Source organism: Bufo bufo, chromosome 2 (assembly GCF_905171765.1).
Source record: "Bufo bufo chromosome 2, aBufBuf1.1, whole genome shotgun sequence".
NCBI classification, from domain to species: Eukaryota; Metazoa; Chordata; class Amphibia; order Anura; family Bufonidae; genus Bufo; species Bufo bufo.
The window spans coordinates 214,923,570-214,949,955 of record NC_053390.1 but is presented as its reverse complement, the minus strand read 5'-3'; the positions used below and the strand labels follow the sequence as shown (position 1 = coordinate 214,949,955).

General features: G+C 42.5%; 2 protein-coding genes across 2 annotated transcripts in view; both read left to right on the top strand.

Annotated features, from left to right (window-relative positions):
- Positions 1-15,326, top strand: part of ZCCHC8 (zinc finger CCHC-type containing 8) — a 38,242-nt gene extending 22,916 nt beyond the window's left edge. Inside the window, exons 6-14 of the mRNA XM_040416165.1 lie at positions 842-945; positions 2,688-2,753; positions 3,587-3,647; positions 7,752-7,894; positions 8,562-8,704; positions 8,793-8,914; positions 9,779-9,865; positions 10,238-10,358; positions 13,809-15,326. Of these exons, the coding sequence (XP_040272099.1) occupies positions 842-945; positions 2,688-2,753; positions 3,587-3,647; positions 7,752-7,894; positions 8,562-8,704; positions 8,793-8,914; positions 9,779-9,865; positions 10,238-10,358; positions 13,809-14,626 (1,665 nt within the window). The 3' untranslated portion in view covers positions 14,627-15,326. The remainder of the gene's footprint in view (positions 1-841; positions 946-2,687; positions 2,754-3,586; positions 3,648-7,751; positions 7,895-8,561; positions 8,705-8,792; positions 8,915-9,778; positions 9,866-10,237; positions 10,359-13,808) is intronic.
- Positions 15,327-20,820: 5,494 nt separating this feature from the next.
- Positions 20,821-22,515, top strand: LOC120988599 (lamina-associated polypeptide 2, isoforms alpha/zeta-like). Its single transcript, XM_040416164.1, has 2 exons — positions 20,821-20,955; positions 21,033-22,515. The coding sequence occupies exons 1-2, from the start codon at positions 20,899-20,901 to the stop codon at positions 22,314-22,316; spliced, it is 1,341 nt and encodes a 446-aa protein (XP_040272098.1). The 5' UTR covers positions 20,821-20,898; the 3' UTR covers positions 22,317-22,515.
- Positions 22,516-26,386: the final 3,871 nt, after the last annotated feature.

Genomic DNA, 26,386 nt, shown 5'->3' with positions numbered 1-26,386 from the left:
TCTGCTGACAGATGCCCTTTTATGTTCTTTAGGGTACGGCCACACAGTGCATCTGTGCAGCAGACACATGGTGCAGCTTGAACCAAAGAGCTATACAAACTTTTTTTTTTTTTCTTCAACTTAAAGTGTTTCTTAGCTCTATGAGAATTATCATTATTTGCCTAGAGTACCTTAACCTCTTTAGGACACAGGGCGTACAGGTACGCCCTAATGTCCTGGTACTTAAGGACACGGGGCGTACCTGTACACCCTGTGTATTTCCGATCACCGCCACGCGGCAGGCGGTGATCGGAAGCCGATGCCTGCTCAAATCATTGAGCAGGCAGCTCGGCTAAATGCGCGGGGGGTCACTTGACCCCCCCCATGTCGGCGATCGCCGCAAACCGCAGGTCAATTCAGACCTGCGGTTTGTGGCTTTTTATTGTGCGGGCGGCGGTGCTATCGGGTCCCCATGGGCCTGTAGGGGGGACCCGATGGCATGGAAGGCAGCGCAATGCCTTCCTGAGGCATCGCCGCTGCCTTCCTGTGACGTGCCTGTGAGATCCAAAACGTAGCTTTGTGTACGCACGCGATAGTGTTTTCTAGGACTCCTGTCACAATTTACTCTGCTTTTTGCTCAGAAATCTGTCTCTAAATCACAGAAACCTATATATATATATATATATATATATATATATATATATATATATATATATATATATATATATATATATATATATATATATAAATTTTTTTTTTTTTTTTTTTTTTTTTAAATCACCCTCAAATAAGGCAGCTGAAATCACCTGACAGGTTTGCTTCAATGATGTTTGGTTAACTTGGCTTTCTATTTCTTTTACAGGTTGTGGGAAGTGTTCTTTATTTTACTAATTTCTGCCTTGACAAGCTTGGGCAGCCCTTGCTGAATGAGAACCCCCAATTAACTGATGGATGGGAGATACCAAAGTATCCTAACATGAAGCTGCATTTGCGCCAAGTGGTAATCACCTTATTATCACTTCAAGTTACACCTTCTGCTTAACATCTAGATCAGCCCATGTGTGGTTGACCAAGAATTGACCCTTTTTTCGTAAAGGGAAGTTTGATAATTACTTGATCTTGTCTCTTCGGTACTCTATGCTGGCTCCCGCATGTCTATGTTCCAGTGCCTGGATGGTTTATATTGGCGCTGCATGGTCACATGCTCTGCTGAAGCCGATACCTAGCTTCAGTGGTGATGTGCCGCTTGTGGCCACATCACCCCTGTGCCAAACGAGTACTCAGGAGACTTCAGGGCCAGGCATGAGTACATCTTCACTTCCTGGCCTTGTCAGTCAAAGTGGTGGGGGTCTTGGCTGGGAAGGAAATGAAGCGCAAGCTCAGGTGGAGCGAGGTACAATGGCACTGCCCTTGTTGCACCCATGGCCTAATTAAGATGAAATAAAAAGCCCACAAATGAAAACAGGATTGACAAGCTTGCATCTAGCATGAAAAAGGATTTCATAGAGAGCTAAGTGGTGACAGATTCCCTTTAAGCAGGTTGTCTTAATTGGGCTGTGTTCACATCATGTTTTTGTCCCACATTTAATGTACGTATGATGTGAACTTTAAACAGATTCTGTTGAAAAAAAAAAAATCAGTTTATCAGATCTTTCATAGACTGTACTACACTTTTACATCGCTTCACCTAACATATATGTTAAACGTGGGAGAAAAACTTGATCCAAACGCAGCCTTGGACACTTGTTTCACTTCATAAATGACTATATATTGAGAAATAAGTCTAAAATAAACCGCCTGTTTTATTTAAAGGGGTTGTCCCGTTTGGACTACCTCTATTTGTGACAGCCATTAGAGAGTTGCTGATTGCAAGGTGGAAAGGAGGATTGATCACCTCAGGAACACTATTCTAACCACTTAGGAGGTAAGTAGCTGGTGATTCAAGGAAACAAGTAGATGGCAAAGTTCACTGCTTGGCTACCTCACAGTAAATGGAGCAGTGGTCACGCCTGCACACTGCTGTTTCTTTCACATAAGGGACTCCTGGAACCCTGGTGACCAGACTTCCAGCTATCATACATTTATTGCCTTTCCTGTGGATGGGTTATGAATGTTTATGGAAAAAAGCCATTTGAGCTTTACAGTGCACCCTTTTCAGGGAGGAAGAGAGTCTGCTGACTTAGGCCTCTTGCACACGACCGTATGTATTTTGCGGTCCGCAAAAACTGATCCACAAAAAATACAGATGACTTCTATGTGCATTCTGTATTTTGCGGAACAGAACAGCTGGCTCCTAATAGAACAGTACTTTCCTTGTCTGTGTTATGCGGACAATAATAGGACATGTTCTGTTAGCGGAACGGATATACAGAAACAGAATGCACACAGTACCTTCCGTGTTTTTTTTTTTTTTTTTTTTTTTTTTTGTGGACCCATTGAAATGAATGCTTCTGAATACAGATCGCAAAAAAAACGGAACAGATACGGAAAGAAAATACGTTCGTGTGTAAGAGGCTTTGGAGCGTTTTGCAGTCAATGGACCCTTGCCTATTAGTGAAATATGCTGAAAAGACAACCTGTAACTTCTATATCCTTTCCTTTTAACCTGCAGTATTGGTACAGTGCATAATGTACAGTGTGTGGCAATATTTCATTGCTTGTGTATTTTTTTTATCAAGGAATTAAACCCTTAATATATTTTAATAAAGATATCCACAAGTTTTTGGTCAGATATTGTCTTTAGATGGCCAAGAAGTACAAGTAAAAGCAAAAAGGTTTGTATGTGCTTTTTTTTATTTTTTTGGGTTAAGAATATTGATTGTCCTCTCCACTTAGCTAGGCCAAAGCTGTAATTGACCTGCACCCCTACCAGTAAGTATACGGCATGCATGCAGACCATTTTAGAAACTGATTAGCAGGTTACCAAGAATTGGACCCTCGCTGATCTGATATTAATGGCCTAGCCTCTTGTAGATTGTTACCAAGTGTGTCCTGTTGCTTGTTTTCTGCATCTAAAATCCAGTTATTAAAATTGTATAGGAAAATGATATTGGTCTCAGATCCCATTCAAAATATATAATGTGTCTATAGGAATCTTCAGCGAGTGGAGGACTTTGCCAAAACAAAGTTTTGACATTCAATAAAAAAATCTGCAAGATAAGTTAAAGGGATTTTCTGAGACTTTAATACTGATGTCTTGTCCTCTGGATTGGTCATCAGTATCTGATCGGCGGGGATCTGACACCTGGGACCCCCACCGATCAGCTGTTTGAGAAGACAGCAGCCCTCGCAGTGATCGGTCACATGACCTAGGCGCAGCTCGGCCCCTTAGAAGTAAATGGAGCTTAGCTGCAATACCAAACAAAGCCGCTATACAATGTACAGCTCTGTGCTTGGTGAGTAGAGAGAAGGCAGCTGATGGCAGAGGTCCTGGGTGTTGGACCTCCTCCAATCATATACTGATGACCTGTCCAGGGGATAAGACCTCAGTATAAGTCCTGGAAAATAGTTTTAAGTCAGGAAGCAGGACACATGTGAAACTTGCATTGCAATGGTCCAAGCAGTATTATGCTGTAGCGAAGTGTTTTTTATTTTTTATTTGTTACAGACCTAAACCATGCTGCTTCAATTGTGGTTCAGAGGAGCATCAGCTAAAAGATTGTCCTAAAGTAAGTTTTTTTTCTTTATAATATAGCATTTGCAACAGGGTTGTGTGATTTAATTGGATGTAACAGCTGGGATCAGAGAGATCACCAAATCCCTGCTGTGTAACCCTCAAGGTGCCGCAGTCGGGTCCTCATCTAGGACACTTAGTACAGGGGTCTGACCTTAATGTGGCTGTGCTGTCTCCAGCTGTAGTGTTTGAGGACACACATCATTAGGTGCTCCTACCATGGCTGCCGGTACTGCTGTGAGCTGCCAGATGTGGGGGGAGGGCAGGGACATTGCGCTAGAAAGATGACTGAGGCTCCAGGGGCCTCAACCAGTAATGCAGGAGTGGAAGCCAGTATATGACCAGTCAGAGGTGCCACTTTGCCTCGTGGAGGGGCCAAAAGATTAAGTTTTTTTAAATTGAAATTTAAATATATTGTCCTTCTGTCGGAGTCAACACAAATAAGACCTCCTAAATAGATATGTAATCCGAAGTTGGTGTACTGCTGCTGTGAGGGGAAGATGTTATCGGAAGGGTAATCTGTATTATAATGGTAGGTGTACAATTGGGATGACCAAATTAAAGCTATCGTTCTCCTGATAAAGATGTACACAGAAGAGCATTGCATTTATTTGTGTGCAATGTGATGGGAGTGTCCTTTAATCAGAAGATAGAACAGTAGCCAGTTTTATATAGCTATGGATATTTCTATTTTTGCAAAAGTCAGGGTTTTTGGCTAAGAGAAAACAAATCTTGTGGTCCCCTTTGGCTTCCAAACCTAAAAATGTAGTAGCCAAATTATTTTTTTTTTTTTTTGTTACCAAATTAAAAATGACCCTTATTAAATAAAAAATGTGCAGTAGGTGGTGGACAGATTGACCAAACTGTTTGTTTAGGCTAGTTTCACACTAGCGGGAAGGAACTCCGGCAGGCTGTTCCGGCGGGTGAACAGCTGTCGGATCCGTGCTGCCGCTAGTGCACGCGTGCCCCCGGACTACCGCTCAGGCTCCATTGACTATAATAGGGCGGGGCGGAGTTCTGGTGGCAGCACAGAAAACCTGCCGAGAGGCGGCCGGGATAAAACTACGAAATGTCGTCGTTTTATTCCTGCCACCTCTCTGCATGTCAATGGGGCCGGAGCGGTAGTCTGGGGGCACTCGTGCACTAGGGGCAAGACGGATCTCACAGGCTGTTCTCCCGCCGGAACAGCCTGCCGGAGTTCCTTGCCGCTAGTGTGAAAGTACCCTTAGAGAAAACGGTCAGTTTCTTTTAACCTGTTAAACTAATCATAGTTGCATGTGTAGCACTTGTATAGACGATGTAAACCATACCTTTACCATACAGATATGTTGCATCCTCAAGGAGAAAAGGCAGTTTTTAAAAATGGGAATCTGGTTGTTCGGAGTGCTGAGGATGGGCCCTAGCCCCTTGTTTCACCAGACTTCCATACCTCTTGGTGAAAAACAAATCCGGCACAATGGATGCTTTGCAGTAAAATCTTCCGTTTATTTCAGCAACATACCTCCACGTACAGACAATGCAGACACAAGCGGTATGCCAGTTGACGCGTTTCGGACAGAGTCCTTAGTCGTAACACAGGTGGAGCGTCAACTGGCATACTGCTTGTGTCTGCATTGTCTGTACGTGGAGTTATGTTGCTGAAATAAACAGAAGATTTTACTGCAAAGCATCCATTGTGCCGGATTTGTTTTTCACCATTACGTCTTGGATTCCCTGGTCCTTCCGTGCACGCAGAGTATTCATGCATAAGGTGAGCTGGGACCGCAACTTACTTCCATCCCTCTTCTCAGTAAGCCATCCATCCTCTTGTTGCATAACCGGGGTCCCTGGCCCTGTATCAACAAAGAAAGGGCTTTCTGTATCGGGGGTGGAGCTTTGGTGCACCGAGGGGCAAGGGCCCACCCTCTGAGCTCTGAATACCTAACTTGCATTTTTTTTTAAGTTCTTTTTTTCCTTTGCTGCAACAGATCTGTATAATAAAGCTATGGTTTGAATGTAGTAATCAAGTGCTACATGCAGATGTGATTAGTTTAATAGGGTTAAACTGCAGGTGCCACTAGAGGGAGCATAGAAGCTTTCCACTTACTGTTATAAATTGAACTCGGTAACAGCACATTGTACGGTAAACTCCGGCTACTGGTAGGTGCAAGCATCCAATGTTGTGAACCCAGCCTTAGATGTTGCTTGGACGTATGTTTTTGTCTTGCATTTAACTTAGCGTAGTGTACTAGGCTTTTGTATCCTTCACATAGGGCAAAAACGTGATGTGAGCCCAGTCTTGGTCTAAACACTTAGGAGCCAAATTATATTTTTTGTTAGCATTGGTGACTATATAGTGGCTATTTGAAGCCTTGCAAGTAACAAGAAGGTGCAGCCATATGCTTTATTTTAATCAGAATCTGAGAGGGTAATTGAGACATATTGTGTATTGAATACTCTGCCAAAATAAGGGTTTGTCATTGGCTACAAAGAAAAAGATAATTTCCCAAATTGACAACTGATTTGGCAGCACTTCATGCTGTCCTTAGGATAAAGAGGACATGTCTTGACTTATAATACAGCAATTCTGAGCATCTTTTCATACAACTTAGGCTACTTTCACACTTGCATTTTGGCTTTCCATTTGTGAGATCCGTTCAGGGCTCTCACAAGCGGTCCAAAACGGATCGGTTTTGCCCTAATGCATTCTGAATGGAAAAGGATCTGCTCAGAATGCATCAGTTTTCCTCCGATCAGTCACCATTCTGCTCTGGAGGCGGACACCAAAACGCTGCCTGCATCATTTTGCTATCCGCTTGACGAAACTGAGCCAAACTGATCCGTCCTGGCACACAATGTAAGGCCTCATGCACACGACCGTTGTGTGCATCCGTGGCCGTTGTTCCGTTTTCTGTGATTTTCTGAGGACCCATTGACTTTCAATGGGTCCGTTGAAAACTCGGAAAATGCACCGTTGTTCATCCGGCGGGGGATTTTAATTAGGAGGGGGGGGGGGGGGGCCCACTGGCCACCAATGAATGTACAGTAATGCAGCGGAGGGAGGGGGGGCCCACTGGCCACCAATGAATGTACAGTAATACAGGGGAGGGAGGGGGGCTGCACTGGCCACCAATGAATTTAAAACTGAGGAGGGAGGAGGGTGTGCTCCCTCCTGCCTGGCAGCACCTGATCTCTTACAGGGGGCTATGATATGCACATTTAACCCCTTCAGGGGTGCTGTCAGGCAGCAGGGGGCAGTCATGTATACCAAAATATACCATCGGATTGGAGAAAACTCCGATCTGATGGTATAATAGGGACTCCTGACTTTACATTGAAAGTCAATGGGGGACGGATCCGTTTGCAATTGCACCATATTGTGTCAACGTCAAACGGATCCGTTTGGCTCCGCACGGCCAGGCGGACACCAAAATGACTTTTTCCTTCATGTCCGTGGATCCTCCAAAAATCGAGGAAGACCCACGGAAGATAAAACGGACACGGACCTACGGACCCCGTTTTTGCGGACCGCAAAAAAAAAAAAACCGGTCGTGTGCATGAGGCCTAAGTCAGTGGGGACGGATCTGTTTTCTCTGACGCAATAGAAAACGGATCCGTCTTTCATTGACTTTCAATGGAGTTCATGTCGGATCCGTCTTGGCTATGTTACAGATAATACAAACGGATCCGTTCATGACTGATGCATGCGGTTGTATTATTGTAACTGTTCCGTTTTTGCAGATCCGTGACTGATCTTCCCAAAACGCGAGTGTGAAAGTAGTCTTTGTTCTGCTCCCTCTGTTATTCCTCCTAGAGAATTGTCGGTAAACTGGCAGTAGGGTGTTGCCAGCTGGAGGGCGTCTCTGCACTGTCCAGTCACTGCTGCCAGTGTCACACTGTTGTGTATACAGATACAACCCTTTGACAAGGGAAATGGTAATGGGTAGTCAATGTATTTATACATTTTTATAAAGGAATAACAGAGGAATGGCAGAACTTTGAGCTCCAAGAAAACATGGGAAATGTAGGTGTCAAAAAAGGAGGAAAATCAATAAAGATGGTCTCATTTTTTTTGTTGTCAGTACCATATTTGTTATATTTAATATAATTTTGTTTTTAGCCTCGAGATTCTGTGCATATTGGCATGAAAAGAAAGGAGTTTATGGACTCCTGCGCTGAATCTGGCAACCAGAACTACCAGCAGCGTTATCATGTCGAAGAAGTAGCAGAGAGGTTTGGACAGTTTAAACCTGGGCTTATTAGGTAGGTGGTTAGACCTCACAGGTACACTTTAAAGAGGTTTTCTGGGACTATGTTGATGACTTGTGCAAAGTGGAGCACCACAGACAGCTGAGCAGGACGGGGTACCAGGTGGGGGTTCGAATCACTCTGATATTAAGGACCTATCCTGAGGATAACTCGTCAAGATTGTACTCCTTGATTACCCCTTATACATTTTCTTTGCCCTCCATAGTGCAAGATGACCTGAATGCGAGATCTTCTTTACAGAACTGTATTTCCACAATTTAAGACAATGAAGTCCAAAGTATGAATCTATAGTTTAGCCTCCAGTGCAAATACAGTCCTTCCATGAAAAATATGGGGACATTGCAAGTCAGCAAATTCTTATCTCTAATTATGACTCAAGCTTTACCGACCTCTGAAAGTTTTGTGGCATGATACTTGTTTGTATGAATCCAAGTTTCTTAGAAAGCTGCTATTCTCATTTCTGTCTTTCTATACGACATGTTATCCTGAAAGGGGTTTTCCCATCTTTATTACATTTTTAATTATTCCCCTGAATGTGCTACACCTAAAAATAAGCGAGTGCCTGCAGAAGAGCTAACGCATGGGGTGACCGCCTCCATGATTGCAATGACCTTTGAGAGGAAATTTCTTAATGTTTTTATTTTTTTATTTTTATTCATAGTGAGGAGCTTCAAGAGGCTCTAGGAATTTCTGATCGGCATATTCCTCCATTTATATATCGAATGCGTGAACTGGGCTACCCACCAGGTTGGCTGAAAGATGCTGAGCTAGAGAATTCTGGTCTGTCTCTTTATGATGGAAAAGGTATTCAGTTTTCTGCCTTATAACACCTCATTTGCACTTTATCTGTTGAACATATTCTGCTTATCACAGAGCGTGTTTTGGTTTGTAGACACTAGCGATGGGGAGATTGCAGAAGAAGCATTTCTAAAGAAACAGCAGGTATCTTATGATGCATCGAAATTAATCAGCTTTCCAGGATTTAATACACCACCACCACCCGGGGTTTTAGATGTGAGTAGCATTCTTCTCCTGCTTTCTTTTTCATTTCTAATGTTTTTTGAGTATTTTCTCCCTTACTCCTTTGCAGTCAATCAAACAATAATAAATGGGAATTTAAAGAGTAACTAAATTTTTGTACGTTATTAATTAATAATACTAATCAAATAGGCACCCAAAAAGCACAATAGCACCCTCGACTTTGGGTGCCTATTTGATTAGTAAAACAGTATTATTGACTTTAACAGTCTTAGGCCTCATGCACACGGCCGTTGTTTTGGCAGCTCGGATGCGGATTCATTCACTTCAATGGGGCTGCAAAAGATGCGGACAACATTCCGTGTGCTGTCCGCATCCGCTGCTCCGTTGTCCGCAAAAAAAAATAACTTGTCCGTTTTGCGGACAAGAATAGGCAGTTATATTAATGGCTGTCCGTGCCGTTCCGCAAACTTCGTCATCCGTGTTTTGCAGATCCGCAGTTTGCGGACCGCAAAACACACCGGCCATGTGCATGAGGCCTTAACGTTTAGACCTTTGCATATGTTTTTCTTGGTGATTCAGGTGTAGATTTTACCTATTCAGCTGATGTCTGTGAAACCCATAAGTTTAATGCAATGCAGTGTATGCTGTGGATAGAGAAAAAAATTTACATTTGATGCTACAGATTTAAAATAAATTTGAAAATCAACAGGTCAGTTTATACTGCAGATTTTTATTTTTTATTTTGCTGTGTGGGTGGGATTTTGTAAAACGAATTCAATTTATGCTGCAGATGTGCCACACCTCTGTGGTGGCAAAGTGTGGACTTACCCTAAATGTAACTTTACGATAATTAACTGAAATATTTAATAGGATATGTATCATCTCCCCTATTTTCAGGACTGGAGGAATTTGGGCTCAATGCCAATGCAACCAGACCACCAAAAAGAAGTTTTTGCACATTACTTGTCTTCTAATTTTCCTGATGTAAGTATTTATAGTGTGTTTGACTGATCTGCGCATTCCTGTTCTATCCTGGATTCCTTTGCCATAAATGTCAATTTGCTTTAGACCTTGCTTTGGATGTCCAGTAATGTGTATTTTTTTGATTGCACCCAGGATTTATCATCTTGTCGGACGGCATTGATACTAAATTGTGACTATTACGAGCTATCCTTGTTCTAAATTCATCTGATTTCTTAGCTAAGTGTACTACGCCAGAGTGCTGCTGTTTTTTTTACCAATATAACCAAGCTTTAAAAAGATGGCATTTTACTTTCTCTTTGGCATTTTCTGTGTTTGACTTTTTCCCTATACTTGTGATAATGGCAGCCATATTAAAATATCTTTAAATCACAGCCAAGAGATATTACAGTCCAGAAAAGATCATCTTCATCTCAATCAAGCTCTTTGAGAAAAAAACTAAAGACATCTGGAAATGGCAATGGACAGTCACCTGTGGATATGGATGTAGCGTCCGGTATGAGGAAACCTATTTTAAAAATTTCTGGAAGATTTCTTTGAATTCTGAAAAATATAACTGAAAGTTTCTGTGGGTCACATTATCTTAAAGCAGGAATCTACAGTCTTCGGCACACCAGTTGCTGTGAAATTACATCTCCCAGCATGCACACTTAGTCGGCTGTTCTTTAAACTCCCATAGAACTGAAAGGAGTATTCTGGGTGTTGTAGTTTCAGAACAGCTGGAGTGCCGGAGGTTGCTGATCCCTGCTGTAGGCCATAGTAGCACATATAGACCACGGAGGTTGCTGATCCCTGTCTTAAATAGAATCTGTAATGAGCCGCAACTTTACATGTCTCAAACTGCTCACATCGCACTGTGGGATATACATACCGAAAACAAATGGTACTTTTCTTTGGCTTGGCTTTTCTGCGTCTGTAAAGCTCCAAAAACTAATTTTGAAGGTGTGTGCAAAAGAGGATGGCAAGTGCCCAGGGGTGGAATTATCACTGAAAGAGCCCAGGCTCCCCGGCATTACTAATGGATAACTCCTAACCTGTTTAGCTTTCATCCAGCCCAGTATCCTTCTGACGTCACTTCCTTTTGTGTCTGAAATCCTGCACCTGTGCACACAGTCACTGGCCCTGTGTATTGTACAGAATGTGTTGCGGACAGTCCTTCAAAATGGGTGCTCCCCCCCCCGGTGATTTATTTATTTATTTTATGGCCGGCGATACTTGAATAGATTATTTTGATGATAATTATCATTTTACAGCTCCCAGTAATAGGTTCCTATCAGTATATTGATCTATAGACATGTATTACTTATAATTTTATCATTGATTTATGTTTCCTAATTTGTTCATTAATAAAAAAGTTCGCTGTCTGGGTTTAGAACAAGTCCAAAAAAAATAAAATATGGTTAGCGGCATAGGATTTCAGATGCAGAAGAGTGATGTCAGGAGGATACTAGGCTGGTTGAAGGCAAAACAGGGGAGGTGCGCAAACTACAACTCATCTTGCAAAAAATAATATCTCCTAAAGCTACATTGGCTTAAAAAAAATTACATAGATATGGCACGTGTAATTATTACTGTATTTTTCGCTTTAGAAGACGCACCCCAGGTTTTAGAGGAGGAAAATAAGAAGAATTATTTTTTTTTTCATCAGGCCCCCCATATCAGGACCGCTTGTCAGACCTTAAACCTCTTGGGCCTCTTTCACACGAGCGTGGCGTGTGAGGGCCTGATGAGATGCGGGTGCATTGCGGTAAAATGCACGTTTTTTTTCCACGCGAGTGCAAATCGTTTTAATGCGTTTTTCACGCGCGTGAGAAAAATCGCAATGTTTGGTACCCGGACTTCATCACTGAAGTTTGGGTTAGGTGTTATAAGGGACAATAATAGCATTCTTAATACAGAATGCAAAGTAAATTGGGGATGGAGGGGTTAAAAAAAAAAGTTAACTTACCTGCTACATAGCTGCCGGTCTCTGTTCTATCTTCAGGACCTGGCAAAAGACCTGCAGTAACGTCACTGTGCTCATCACATGGTCCAATCACATGGTTCATCACCATGGTGAGGGACCATGTGATTGAATGATGTGACGTCACCACAGGTCCTTAGCCGGCAGCTCAACATTACAGAAGAAGACAGAGATCCGCAACTACGCGATCAAGTGGACTCGGTGAGTTAATATATATATTTTTTTTAACCCCTCTATCACTATTTTACTTTGCATTCTGTATTCAGAATGCTATTCTTTTCCCTTATAACCATGTTATAAGGGAAAATAATACAGATCGGGTCCCCAGCCCGATCGTCACCTAGCAACCATGCGTGAAAATCGCACCGCATTCGCACTTGCTTGCGATTTTCACGCGGCCCCATTCACTTCTATGGTGCATGCGTTGTGTGAAAAACGCAGAATATAGAGCATGCTGTGATTTTTCACGCAACGCACAAGTGATGCGTGAAAATCACAGCTCGTGTGCACAGCCCCATAGAAATGAATGAGTCTGGATTCAGTGCGGGTGCAATGCGTTCACATCACGCATTGCACCTGCGCGGAATACTCGCCCGTGTGAAAGGGGCCTTATGGCTTTCATGGGTCCAGACTTGATTAAGTAGCAGGACATTTAGGGCATACATGGGGATGTCCCTTTACTTACTATTTCTGAGCGCCGCTCCGGCCTCTGTTACCTTGTCCCGTGCTGTATGCTAATCACTAGCATCGGAACACCAGGGAGGAGACCTCAGCTTCTCTCCCTGGGCGTTCCTTCTCCCAGGCTGTAGCGCTGTCCAATCGCAGCGCAGAGCGTCACAGCCAGGGAGAAGGTGAGTTTATTTATTTTATTTTTCCTCCCTGGCTGTGACGCTCTGCGCTGCGTTCCGATGCTAGTGATTAGCATACAGTGTGGGACAAGGTAACGGTGGCTGGAGCGGCCGCCAGAAGTAAGTAGTGCAGGCACATCCCCCATGTATGCCCCAAATGTCCTGCTACTTAAGTCCGGACCCATGAAAGGTCCTCTTTTAAAATAAATAACTTCAATTAACTCTTCTGCTGCACAGCTTCTCTCTAGGTCCAGTGGTCTCTGCAGCAGTTGCACTTCCTTGTCTTCTCTGGCCTGCGCTGCACTGTCACCTGACTGCGTGCAGCGTTGGGTCATAGTGCACGTACTACTTCCTGACACTTTATGCGGTCAGGGCCTGCAGTGCAGAGCGGTCCCAGGGAAGAAGACGAGGGAGGGGGAGTATGGACAGCGCTTCACTTCCCGCACCTAATGCATACTAGTGAATACTTCCCGTTACCTTATAAGATGCATGGCCATTTTTTTTTGGGGGGGGGGTGCGTCTTATAAAGCGAACAATATGGTAGTTTATAGAAATTCTACACAGAAGTGATCAAGTCTGTTAGTAGCTTTAAAGGGTTTCATCACAGACGAGCTTCCTTCACTCACTAAACGATACGGCGCAGGCGTGGGATTTTACTTTTAAAGCGCAGAGCAGAGATGTCCATCAAAGCAAAATGGGCGTGCCGAATGGTGAGGAGACGGAGCCTCTAGGTGCTGCAGCAACGCCCAATAACACCTAGAGGCTCATTTGCATATTGTAAAAGTTTGTTTTCTGGGCGAACGGTGGCATGTAGGCAGATAAGTTAGTTATGTACTGTTGACATTAGCACATTGCTAAGCTACATAACGGATTTTGTGATGATGGAAACCCTTTAACCTAGCAAAACTGTGGTCAGTGTTAGGTAGGTGTCCTGAAGAGATGTTTACACATACTTGAACGCTACAACTGCATCTCTTTTAAAGTAATGTCTGTTACTGTCAGCAGTTTTGCAGGGTCATTTGTACATATTTTTGTATACCTATCTACCTACTTTATAATAATGGCTCTTGATAGATCCATAACCTGTATCGTAATCCCTATGAATGTTTGTTTTTTTTTTTTTGTTTTTTTCTAGATCTTGATGCATCTTACTGCTCTCCTTCTCGTGGGTTTAAGTTTCAGCCTCCTCTTCCCCCTGGCTCTCCATATAATACTCCACCACCACTACCTCGTGGAACCCCTCCTTCAACTCCTCCACATTTTATACCCCCACCTCCACCAACACCAACTCCCCCACCACTTCCAAAAGGAACACCTCCACCAACTCCTTCTAGAGGCTCCCCACTACTTCAGCCTTTGCAAGCCAAGGTGGTAGATTCCATGGATGAAGACACTTTGACTTTGGAAGAGCTGGAAGAACAACAGCGTTTAATCTGGGCAGCTCTGGAAAATGCAGATAGCACAAACAGCGATTCAGATGTTCATACACCAATAAATGGTAATTCTGTTTCCTCTTCCCCAAGCAGAGTTGAAAGGGACAGTATCACAGAGGGGAAGATTACTTGCCGAAATATTGTTAAAGCATCAAAGTCTCCTGATCTTCCAATGGAATCAGTTGGTCAAGAATCTAATGAAGATGTCCCTCTGACTACTCAAGAGGAAGAATCCTCTAACAAAGAACCCAATGGGAATGCTGATGTCCAGGAGACGGTTGTTACTGAGCCCAGTGACTCTAATGATGAGAACAAGAAGACTTCTGTAGAAACAGAGGAGGCTACATGTGTTGACCCGTCTTCTACCAGTACTAGAATTCCAGATCGGAGTAAGTTTGCGGAAGGTATTACGCCATTTGAATATGACAACATGTCAGAGTCAACGGGCGTTTACCTTCGCCTTAGAAGCGTCTTGAAAAATTCCCCTCGAAACCAGCAAAAAAATAATTTGGGGATGTAACAAAATTCTTATGTGAGGACTTTGATTTTTATTTTATTTTTTCCTTCGAAATATTTGTATGTCCCTTTTTGATCATCCAGTTTATTGGAAGAGAGCATTCATATAGATGTACAGCAGTTTATATAAGCAGAAGTTATATGTGCATTTTTATCAGCTCCATTACTGATGAGTATTAAGAAACCCACTGCCAGTTAGCTGGGTCTTTTGAGGTATTGAATTTTGTATAGAAGTTAAAAAGATATGAAACATGCCTCCCTAAAAGAAAGTTTAAGTCCTATTTCATTGTTTGTAAGGGATTATGTAGGCTTATGATTCTGAACTCAAATTGCCTATGTCGGCAATATATTTTTCTTTGTTCTGATTTTTACATTTTACTGGGTTTTGTTAATGTGTTCGGTTTCTTTTTTTAAGGCTAGAGCAATTAGCTTTTTTTAAAGGTCCACTTTTAAATGACAATAGTAATAATTTAGAACAAATGGAATTGTGTTTTCTTTTGAAGACGTTTCATTAATTATCCGACTGATGGTGACTCATGCTTCAGTCAGCCGAATATGTTTATCATAATGAACATGAGGTCAAGTATCTCATGGAGGGAAGATGTTGACTGCATTTGAATAACTGAATCTGTTAGGTGTGATAAAACTGCCTTGGGAGAGGTGGAAGACTAGATATCACACCCTTAAACATTTATTCAAGCTTGGTTTCTCAAATGTAACATAAATGGCTCCTTTCACACCTTTTTGAACCAGTCCTATTGTCTATTGCCAGTTGCAATGTAGTTCTGACACCTCTATCAAGGCAGTTTAATCACGCCTAATAGCGTCAGTCATGCAAAAGCAGTCAACATCTTGCCTCCATGCAGTCCTTGACTTTGTGTTCATTATAATAGTCAGTCAGTATTTAATGCCAGAGATACTTTGGACAAGTCATTCTAATTGAAAAAGCTAGACTGATGTCTAGCAAAACGTCTTCAAAAGAAAATTCATCAAGTCTAGTTGCTCTGACTTATTACTATTGACACCATGCCCTGTATAAATGAGACCCTTCAGCCTTTTTTTAAATTAGTTTTCCATTAAGTAGTTTCGGAAAAAAAAAAAAAAATCCCATTTAATTACAGTGGCAAATGATGGGCTATAGGGTGGGAATGTCTGACTGGAAGCAATACTGTTTATATAAATGAAATATTTAATTTTAGCATTTTTGTGTTCAAATTGGAAGGTAGGGTGGATTTTATTTTTCTTTTGTACATTTATTTTACAATGTATTTGAGAGGCAAGAGATCTGTTTTAATGTAGTGAATGCTTTTAAACAATCTAAAACACTTATTGTTTAGTTGAAATCTGGCAAAATGAATCAGCAATTAACTGTCCTATTATTTTTATACCGAGAATGTTTGTTTGAGTTTTTAAAGCCATCTCTACCTTTTTCTAAGATGATATCTCATAAAATTACTCTGAACCCATCACAGCATACAGAGGTTTAATAAATGGGGTTTCTAAAATGTCATGTTTTCTCTTGTGGATTTTTTGTATGCTTGACTGGGCTACACGAAGATTAGTTTATAATATTTATAATATTCATTTATATTACATCATTTTTGTGTCTCATGCGCAGGATATTATATTGGCTTGATCATAGTAAAATTGCGCACAGTAGTTTGTGTACTTGGACCAGGCACGCCAGCCAGTGCCTCCTAATTGTATTTGCATGATCAATATACCACATGGCAGCAAGGTTATCTATGTGGCATCTTTTTGGAAGCCTTATGAACTTTCCCATAAAACACTGGCAGGGTAAAGTAATACATCTGGGAATAAATGGGCCAGTCTGAAGGGCAAATGAAAAGAGCTTACAGAAGGAACAAACATTTAGCGTAAAAGTCCATTGAGGGACAGGAAAGAAAAAATAGATAATTTATTATGCCATTGGCTAATTTTAATATGGCAGGTGTTCTTATGAGTCATTTACCTGTGTGATAATCACTAAATCTCTCCAGTGACTGTAAGCAGGGATCTTGAAAAACCAATAGCGCTTCCTCAGATTAAAAGCTGAAACGTTAAACTATGGGTAAAGTAGTCATCGATGCCAACATTTCTAGAATTTTAACCTGCAATAAGAAAACTTAAGATCTCAAATAGGTAGTGTAACGGAACTCCTTGCACCCCGACCGGGTACCTCCGTTGATAGATGCTCCTAGTGCTTTCCGAGGACTCCAAGCACTCCACTTGACACCGTACGCACTGCAGACCCCACGAACCGCCGAAGCTTTGGCGGAGGTCTCGCCGTCTCCTACCCACCCTGGACCTACGACAAGGCTCCAGTGGGTGAACCGCTAATAAATGCAGAGACAGGAACCAGGAACAAGCTCTTACAAGAGCTAGTAGTAAAGCCAGGGGAGTATAGCAAATCTTCAGCGTATAGCAATCCCCCAGTGTTGATCAGTTACCCAAACACCAGCCTCAACATGTTGAAGGATAAAACAGGCACACTTTATTGAGAGCTACCCGCCCGTATTTATGCAGGTCCCCATCTGGTGGACACGCCCCTAGGGGACCAGAAGGAAGACGGTGACACAGGACAGATACGTAGCACTCAGGATACACAGACACAACACATCCCCACAATGCATCATGGTTTCCTCCTCTCTGCCCTGGAGACACCCGAGGAGAAATTCAATTATCTCTCAGGACAAAGGGAAATCGCCAATACACATGTGGAGACAACAGGACAGAAATCACCACCCAAACACACAATGTCACACCCCCACAGCAAACAGACATTTAACATAGCCCCAGATAGCTCAAGTCTGAGTGCATATCATTAGGTGAATGGCACTCAGAATACACGAATACCATAAAATTAGCTATCTGGGTACCCTCCCATAACATAAAATACAATTCCAAAGACAGATTTAAGCTGTGCGGCCGGTCTGTCTTCTCCTTTAAAGTTAGTATGGGCCATAATCCTGAGGCAAGAGGCTGGTAGCCAGGCCTCTCCAAAACCCAGTGGCGAGGTTTGTTTCGCCACAGGTAGCCCAATATAAGGAAAAATGACAGCGGAATATAAAAAAATATATACATTACTCTCCTGTTGAATCCCCCGCTGATGGTTCTCTGTTTACTGTCTTTTGGTACCTGATCGTTTCAGGGTTTGTTATCCTTGCCTAAAATAATGCAGATACTGAAACATGCGTTGTCATACTTTTGTTACAAACAAAATTTCTGTGTTTAGTTGCTCTTAACTACTGTAATCCAATACTGAAGAGAAGACGTAATTAAATATACATTGCTATTAAAGCTCTACTGGAACATCATAGTCCAGCAGTGGGAAAAGTAACTAACTGGGGGGCTGCTTTAGATGCTGCTATCTCCTGAATGGTAGTGGCTAGAAACATTATATGCAATCAAATTACTCCCACATTGCAAAAGATGAAAATAACCCCCACAGAGTATTTTTGAGTAAAATATATATATGCCCACCAAAAAAATTGTGACTAAATGTACTATAGTGGATACATGGGCAAATTTATATACAGTTAATACCATATAAACACACATGAATGTGGGCCAGTTGATATGGTTACTCACGGTTACCATGGTTTGATAATAAAGCCAGTTGATTACTCACGATTATATAGTTGCCTATATGATCTTTGGTAGCCAGCATCTGTGACTTTATCGGATAGTGTCTTTGTTCCCCTATGAACCATCGCAATCACTAATGGGGAAACGTGTCGGGACTCAGCTTGACAACTTTATTCAGGGCATCCTAGAGCATTTTTGAGGGTTTATCCACAGAGAAGTGGGGTCGCTTCTTTCGGGGCGGGTGCTCCGCTTTTAGGCAGGTATAGCTTAACGGGACACCCAGGGACCAGGTCATCTCCCGACAACACTTTTTTGGGTGACATCATACCCATGGTGGGCGCTGGGTTTTAAATTACAGGAACAGTGAGTAATCTCAGCAAGTCGCACTACTACCACATCATGAAAATCGTGAGTAACCGCATCAACTGGCGTCATTACCAAACCACGGGAACCGTGAGTAACCATACCAACACTGGCCCACATTCATGTGTTTATATGGTATTATCCATATATAACTTGCCCTTTGTTATGCCTATGTATCCACTATAGTACATTTAGTCACAATTTTTTTGGTGGGCATATATTTTACTCAAGAATAATAAACTCTGTAGGGGTTATTTTCATCTTTTATAATGTAGTAGTAAGAGTTTAATATTTTAAGAGGTTATTATTTTGTGTGAGCTAATTATCTACAACTCCTCCTAGAACGCTTTCTGTAATGCACCACTGTCTGACTTAGTCTCACTCCGACTCGGTATTCAGTCTTTTTATATACAATTCAGCCTTATAATATTCTTCATATATATTTGTAGGTGAGAAATAGATACTACTCACTCTTATGAAGTACGATCAGCACTTTCAATCCTTTATTTCAAAATCGCAGGCCTCTGTCTTTGAGAACGCCAAGTTGTATCCTATTCCATCGTGCGCAACGTTTTGGGGGTCACACCTGAATAATAAGCCATGATTAGTTTTTAATTTTGAAATCAAGGATTGAAAGTGCTGATCGTACTTCAGAAGAGTGAGTAGTATCCATTTCTCACCTGCAAATATATATAAAGAATAATATATCAAATAAATATGTAAGTCGGATGCACAGGGTGGTAGACACACCAAAAAAGGGTGCTCTCAGTCCTACAGCGTCACCCCGCTGTTAAAAGGCAATTGAATATGAAGAAAATGACTGGGCACACCTAAGGATACTTAGTTGCTAATGTTTATTAGATAAAAGGACAATAAATGTAGTAGAGTAAATATTCTACAATATAAACTTGCGACAGTAAAATTATGTGGCAACACTTCATATAAAATTCTGTATGTTTGTAGTTGACGTGCGCATTTAATCACTATCGTAATGGAATAGCATCTGTGACTAAAAGCTGCACTTCAGATACAAAATGGAAATACGTAAATAGATGGAATTAATACATAGAAGACGACCTCGTATAAAAGCAACAATGTATATAAGTGAAATATAATATAACATATATCTAAATTTTATGGGTCTAAGTGTTGGTCTTGATAAAAGTAAGAACCGCAAATTGAAGGTAAAAATGCAATATGATATATTCTCCTAAGATATGTGGACTAAAAAGTAGAGATTCACTGTCCTGGAAAAATCATGAAGTTCCAGGTAAGGCAGGTGTCAGTTCAATATATCAAAAACGGACCCTGACAGGACAAAAGTGCAGTTTATAGTGAATGGTGTCTTACACCGTAGGTGACTCAGCGGCGTCCCGCTTTCAGTCAGAGAGGGATCCCTTAGAAAGATGGTAAACAAGTTTAGGAACAGTCTTACCGGTTTTTGGAGGTTCCTCACGTGTGGAAGGAGCCTCAGCTGTCTATCGGAACTTTGCTGTTTTCCGCTGTAATCGGGTAGAACCCCCGATAGATGTTTTGGGTCACCTGTTAGTTATTAGTTTGCTGCACGCGGTCCCGCTTGTAACACGCGGTTGCGATGTCGCAGCTCCCGATGAGCAGTTTCAGACCAGCTTTATAAAGACGGTGTAGACTTGTTCCTCAATAGAGTCGGTGTGGTGCACTCACACAAAGTAGAGCTTGGGGGGTCAGACCAGACGCGTTTCGGGGCTAAGGTATCCCCTTCTTCAGTGGCTATCCGACCTCCCCAAAAGACCTTTCTTTTCCCCAGTCGTCTCCATGACACCAAGTCCTGAGATTGACTTCCTTCTGATTGGACAGGAAAAACACAGAGAGGTTAAAACCCCCACCCCCTCCTCACATCACCAGTGTTTTTCCTGTCCCATCAGGATAGGAAGCAGGAGAGGTGCACGGAGCTCGTTTGGGCTCACCTGGAGTTTTTTTTTTTTTTTTCATCTGGGCCGAGGTCGGATCTGCAGTGCAGCTCTCCCTCCTCCGTTTGGTTAGGCCTGGGCTCGGGCACATAGGTAGTGCCCCTGCGAAGATTCCCTCTGCGGCGGTCCCGGAGGGCTTGATGCAGAGGGAAGGAGGAACACGGCGGATCGGCACTGTGATGTGTCCCTTCCGGCCGGCAGGCGGATGACGTCAGACGCCGGGGGCGGAGCTAAGCGCGCTGACGTCATCAACATGCGCCACAGGTCCTGCAGCATGAGAAGCACATGGAAAACGCTCAGGACCTGTGTAACGGCGCCCTGCATAGCGCGGCTCACATATTTTGGTGAAGCATCTCTGAAGCGGTCGGGAGTCAAGATGAGCACCCCCCTCACGCCGGGCTCTGGAACCGAGCCTGCATCAAACCCTGGGACAGTGAGTAACCTGTTCTCAGGTACATGCCTTGTATGGTGGGTTCAGTCTGCTCATCCTTTCCTCCCTTACCATTTCAGGGAGAAAAGGATTCGGCTTCTGCAGCCAAAAAAACTAGAAAATGTGGTATTTGCTGCAAAAGATTGTCTAACACTGGATCCAAGCCCCTGTGTAAAGAATGTACTGCCAGTGTCATCAAGTCTGAGTCTTCTAGTCTAATTGAAGACATTAGAAAAGTGGTAAAAGAAGAGGTTCAGCTAGCCTTAACTACCAGAGAACCTACTCCTCCCAAAGTTCCCCCCACTCAGGACGCCCGTAGTGTTAAATCACTTATCCTGGATTCCGACTCTGAGGGGCTGGCGGTCTCAGACTCCGAATCTGTCCAAAAACACCCGGCATCTTCAGATGAAGAGGGCGAATATAAGCGCTTCCTGTTCAATCCTGAAGATATTGATGAACTTATCAGGGCCATCAGGGCCACCATTCAGATGGAGATGCCTAAAACCCCTAGGTCTACCCAGCAAGAAATTTTTGGGGGTCTAGGTGAAAGGAAGAAGGCCGTTTTTCCAGTCCCTGATAGTGTCCAAAAATTAATTAGGTCTGAATGGGAAAAACCGGATAAAGGATCCTTTATCCCAAGAGGAATTAAGAGGCGCTACCCCTTTAGCCAAGAGGACTGTACGGATTGGGAGACCATTCCCAAAGTAGACGCGCCAGTGGCCAAGGTAGCAAAACATACGGCCCTACCGTTTGAAGACTCAGCACAATTGAAAGATCCTCTAGACAGGAAAGCGGAAAGTCTCTTGCGAAAGACCTGGGAGACTACGGCGGCCCTTCTCAAACCGGGCGTTGCCTCCACATGTGTGGCCAGAACACTGAACCTTTGGCTAGACCAGCTAGAGATACATCTGGTCAATAAGACACCACGGGATCAAATTCTAGAGAGCTTGCCTCTATTAAAGATGGCAACCTCCTTTCTAGCAGACGCAGCTGCTGAATCAGTTAAACTGTCCGCCCGTACAGCTGTTCTCTCAAATACAGCGAGAAGGGCACTATGGCTTAAAGCGTGGTCAGGAGATATCACATCTAAAAATAAATTAATCGCACTCCCCTTCCACGGTCAGTACGTTTTCGGAGAAGATCTAGATAAAATCCTAGACAACGCGACAAATAAAAAAAGAGGGTTTCCAGAGGAAAGATATAAACAAAAAAGGCAGCCCTTTCGTGACCGATTTTTTCAACCCGAAAATAAAAAAGATAAAGGGAAGACTGGGAGGTGGAGCTATGCGAAGGGAGGCAGGGGGAGAAGCTTCCTCTTCAACCCAAATCGGGCCGAAGCCTCCTCATCCAACAACAAACAATGACGCCATACCAGTGGGGGGAAGACTCGGCTCCTTTCTAAGATCTTGGGAGCATGTAACAAACAGCCGGTGGATCTTAAGTATTATACAAGAGGGTTATCTGATAGATCTTCTCTCTTCCCCTCCACAGAAATATGTGATCACTACCCTTCCCCCATCTCAAACTGCGACCTTAAAAAACGACATAAAAAACCTATTAACCTTGGACGGCATAGAGCCCGTCCCGAAAAATCAGACAGGACTGGGATTCTATTCCCGCCTCTTCATTATAAAGAAACCAAACGGGAAATCCAGGGTAATTATAAATCTGAAACATCTAAACAAATACGTAAGATATCAAAAATTCAAAATGGAGACCCTGAAGTCAGCAGTGAAACTCTTAAAAAAGGATGCAGTGATGGCCACAATAGATTTAAGCGACGCCTATTATCACGTCCCAATTCACAGGTCATCAAGGGAATTCCTAAGGTTCGCAATAGAATTGGAGGGAAACATTCAGCATTTCCAGTTCAGGTGTCTCCCCTTCGGGATCTCTTCTGCCCCAAGGGTTTTTTACCAAAATAATGGCGGAAGCCTTGACAACCTTGAGAGAAAAGGCAATTTGTGTGATCCCCTATCTGGACGACCTACTGGTAGTGGCGGACAACATAGAGACCATGGGAATCCATCTCGGGTTAGTCCTGGATCATCTACAGAGCCTAGGTTGGCTCATCAATTGGAAAAAATCGGATTTAATCCCATCCAAACGGAAAGTTTTTCTGGGCATTACTCTAGACACAGTCTCCCAAAGATCCTTTCTACCACCTCAAAAGATAGTAAAACTTCAGACAGCTTTGAGGAAGTTCAAGAAGGAGAAATTCTGTTCAATAAGACAGGCCATGAAGGTACTAGGGAGTCTGTCCGCTTGCATTCCAGCAGTTGCCTGGGCACAGTTCCATCTAAGACCACTCCAGAAATTCATCTTAGACAAATGGAACAGATCGCAATTAACCCTAGAGAGGAAAATATTCTTAGATGCAGAGACCAAAAAATCACTAACTTGGTGGCTCAGCAATTCGAACCTAGAAAACGGGATTTTCTGGGCACAAGATCTCCCTCTAGTCATCACAACAGATGCCAGCCTCCACGGGTGGGGAGCGGTCGTCCAGGGGAACTCCTACCAGGGAACATGGGGGAATTACGTGAGCCAGCAATCCTCAAATTTCAAGGAGCTGAGGGCAGTGTGGGAAGCACTGAAACACACAAGTCAGCTGGCAAAGGGTCGTCACGTCCTAGTCTACTCGGACAACGCTACAGCCGTGGCCTTTATCCAACACCAGGGAGGCACAAGGCATCGCCCGCTACAGAACCTGGCAAACAAAATCTTTTCCTGGGCAGAAGGCAACATTCAATCTCTTTCAGCGGTTCATTTGAAGGGAGTTTTAAACATTCAGGCCGATTACCTAAGCCGGCACAGACTAGACCCAGGGGAATGGATGTTAGCCCCAGAAGCCTTCCATTTAATCACGAAGAAATGGGGCAGGCCGACGATAGACCTGTTTGCATCCAGGAGAAATCATCAGCTAAACCAGTTCTTCTCCCTCAACCCCAGGGATCATCCTCGGGCAGTAGACGCCCTCAACCAGAGTTGGACAACAAACTTAGTCTACGCCTTCCCCCCATTTCCGCTTATCCCCAGAGTGTTACAGAAGTTCCTAAAAGAAAAGTGTACACTAATCCTGATAACCCCCTTCTGGCCCAAGAGAAGTTGGTTCTCCCTCTTGAAAGCCCTCAGCGTGGAAGCTCCTCTCCTTCTACCTCAAAGGCCGGACCTTCTAAGTCAGGGACCTATTTCTCACCCAGACCTGAAAATACTAAAGTTAACAGCCTGGATTCTGAAGAATCCAACTTATTAAACTTTGGTCTATCAAAAAAAGTAGTGAACACCTTACTCCTTAGCAGGAAACAGAGTACCAACGACAAGTACCAAAAAATATGGAAGAAATTTGCTGATTGGTCTGGGACCTCCTTCAACCAGTTTAGAGCCAACATCTCACTAATCCTGGATTTTCTTCAAGAAGGGCTAGATTTAGGTCTATCCCCCAATACCCTTAGGGTCCAGGTATCGGCTTTAGGAGCACTATATAATACCAAGCTAACGGAACATCCCTGGATATCCAGATTCCTTAAGGCGGCAGATAGGATCAGACCTACAATTAGAAACATGGTGCCACCATGGAACCTTAATACAGTACTAGGGGGTCTAACCTCCGATCCATTCGAACCTCTGGACTCTATCCACATCAGATGGCTTACCATTAAAACGATTTTTCTGGTGGCAATAACCTCAGCCAGAAGGGTCTGTGAGCTGCAGGCCTTGTCCATCCAAGAACCATTCCTTGCAATATTTGAGGACAAATTAATTTTCAAATTAGATCCGACTTTCCTCCCCAAGGTAGTCTCGACCTTCCATAGGTCTCAGGACATTGTTCTCCCCTCGTTCTGTGACGATCCGAAAAACGATCAAGAAATCACTTACCACACATTAGATGTCCGGAGAGCGGTCTTAAAGTACCTGGAAGCTACCAGCCTTTGGAGAAAAGACAAAAATCTGTTTGTCCAATTTTCAGGTCCTAACAAAGGGAAGAAAGCGGCAAAAAGTTCCATCTCCAGATGGATTAAGATGGCAATCTCCGAAGCATATAAAGCTCAGGGAAAAGACGTCCCTGCTTCCCTAAAAGCACATTCTACGAGAGGCATGGCTGCCTCCTGGGCGGAAAAAGCCTCAGCCTCCTTACAACAGATTTGCAGGGCAGCAACATGGAAAAGAGTTCATACTTTCACTAAGCACTACAGACTAGATGTAGCTGCTAATGACGACCTAAGATTTGGACGTAAGGTCCTGTCGGCAGTTGTCCCCCCCTAATTGTATCTTTGATATTGTCTCAGGACTTGGTGTCATGGAGACGACTGGGGAAAAGAGTATTACACTCACCGGTAATCCGGTTTCCTGGAAGTCTCCATGACACCACATATATCCCACCCTTTTTTTCTGCTATTAGCTATTATCCTTTCATCCTGGGGTTCTTCGTTAAAATACACTGGTGATGTGAGGAGGGGGTGGGGGTTTTAACCTCTCTGTGTTTTTCCTGTCCAATCAGAAGGAAGTCAATCTCAGGACTTGGTGTCATGGAGACTTCCAGGAAACCGGATTACCGGTGAGTGTAATACTCTTTTATGCTCCACGAAGGAGCTTTGCAAAACCCGGTTCGTGTTCTGATACCGGAAGTCCTGTAGAAGTGATTGTTCCATCAAACATTATGTATTTTCTTTTTCGATATGGTAAAGCGGCTTGTTTTGTTCCATTTATTTCAACCATTAGTTATGTATGTCCACATCTATAAATATCATATTTAGTTATTGTGTTAAATAGCATTAAAATAACCTTGCGGTTCACTTGCGGTTTGTTTTAAATCTATGTTGAGACTGCAGAACCTACTAAACAAATAGTGTCTGCATGTATAAAAATACAAATACAAGGAAAACGTTCCATAAACATTACCAGTACATATAGAAATATCTATATAGAAAATGTATTAAAAATAAGAATATTAAAAAGTATATTAAAAAAGACAGCAATATAATTACATAAAACTTGCATAAAAATTCATAAAACTCAAAAATTCCATAGAAAAAGTTCTCCATATAAAAAATTTTTATTATAATTTTTTCATATATAAAAAAATTTTTCAAAAAATTCATAAAACTTTTTTTAATTATTTTTTTATTTTTTATGTATGAAGGAATTTTTCATTATTTCATTAACTCACAAGACTGAGGCAGTGGCGAATGGAGTCGATAGATGTAACCTGTTAGAGGACTCTAACAGGTTACATCTATCGACTCCATTCGCCACTGCCTCAGTCTTGTGAGTTAATGAAATAATGAAAAATTCCTTCATACATAAAAATAAAAAAATAATTAAAAAAAGTTTTATGAATTTTTTGAAAAAATTTTTTATATATGAAAAAATTATAATAAAAATTTTTTATATGGAGAACTTTTTCTATGGAATTTTTGAGTTTTATGAATTT

What these genes read in the sequence shown, in the direction of transcription:
- LOC120988599 (XM_040416164.1), top strand. Translation starts at nt 20,899, where the DNA reads ATGAGCACCCCCCTCACGCCGGGCTCTGGAACCGAGCCTGCATCAAAC. An exon ending in CTGCATCAAACCCTGGGACA is followed by an intron (nt 20,956 to 21,032) that starts GTGAGTAACCTG and finishes TTACCATTTCAG; the next exon opens with GGAGAAAAGGATTCGGCTTC.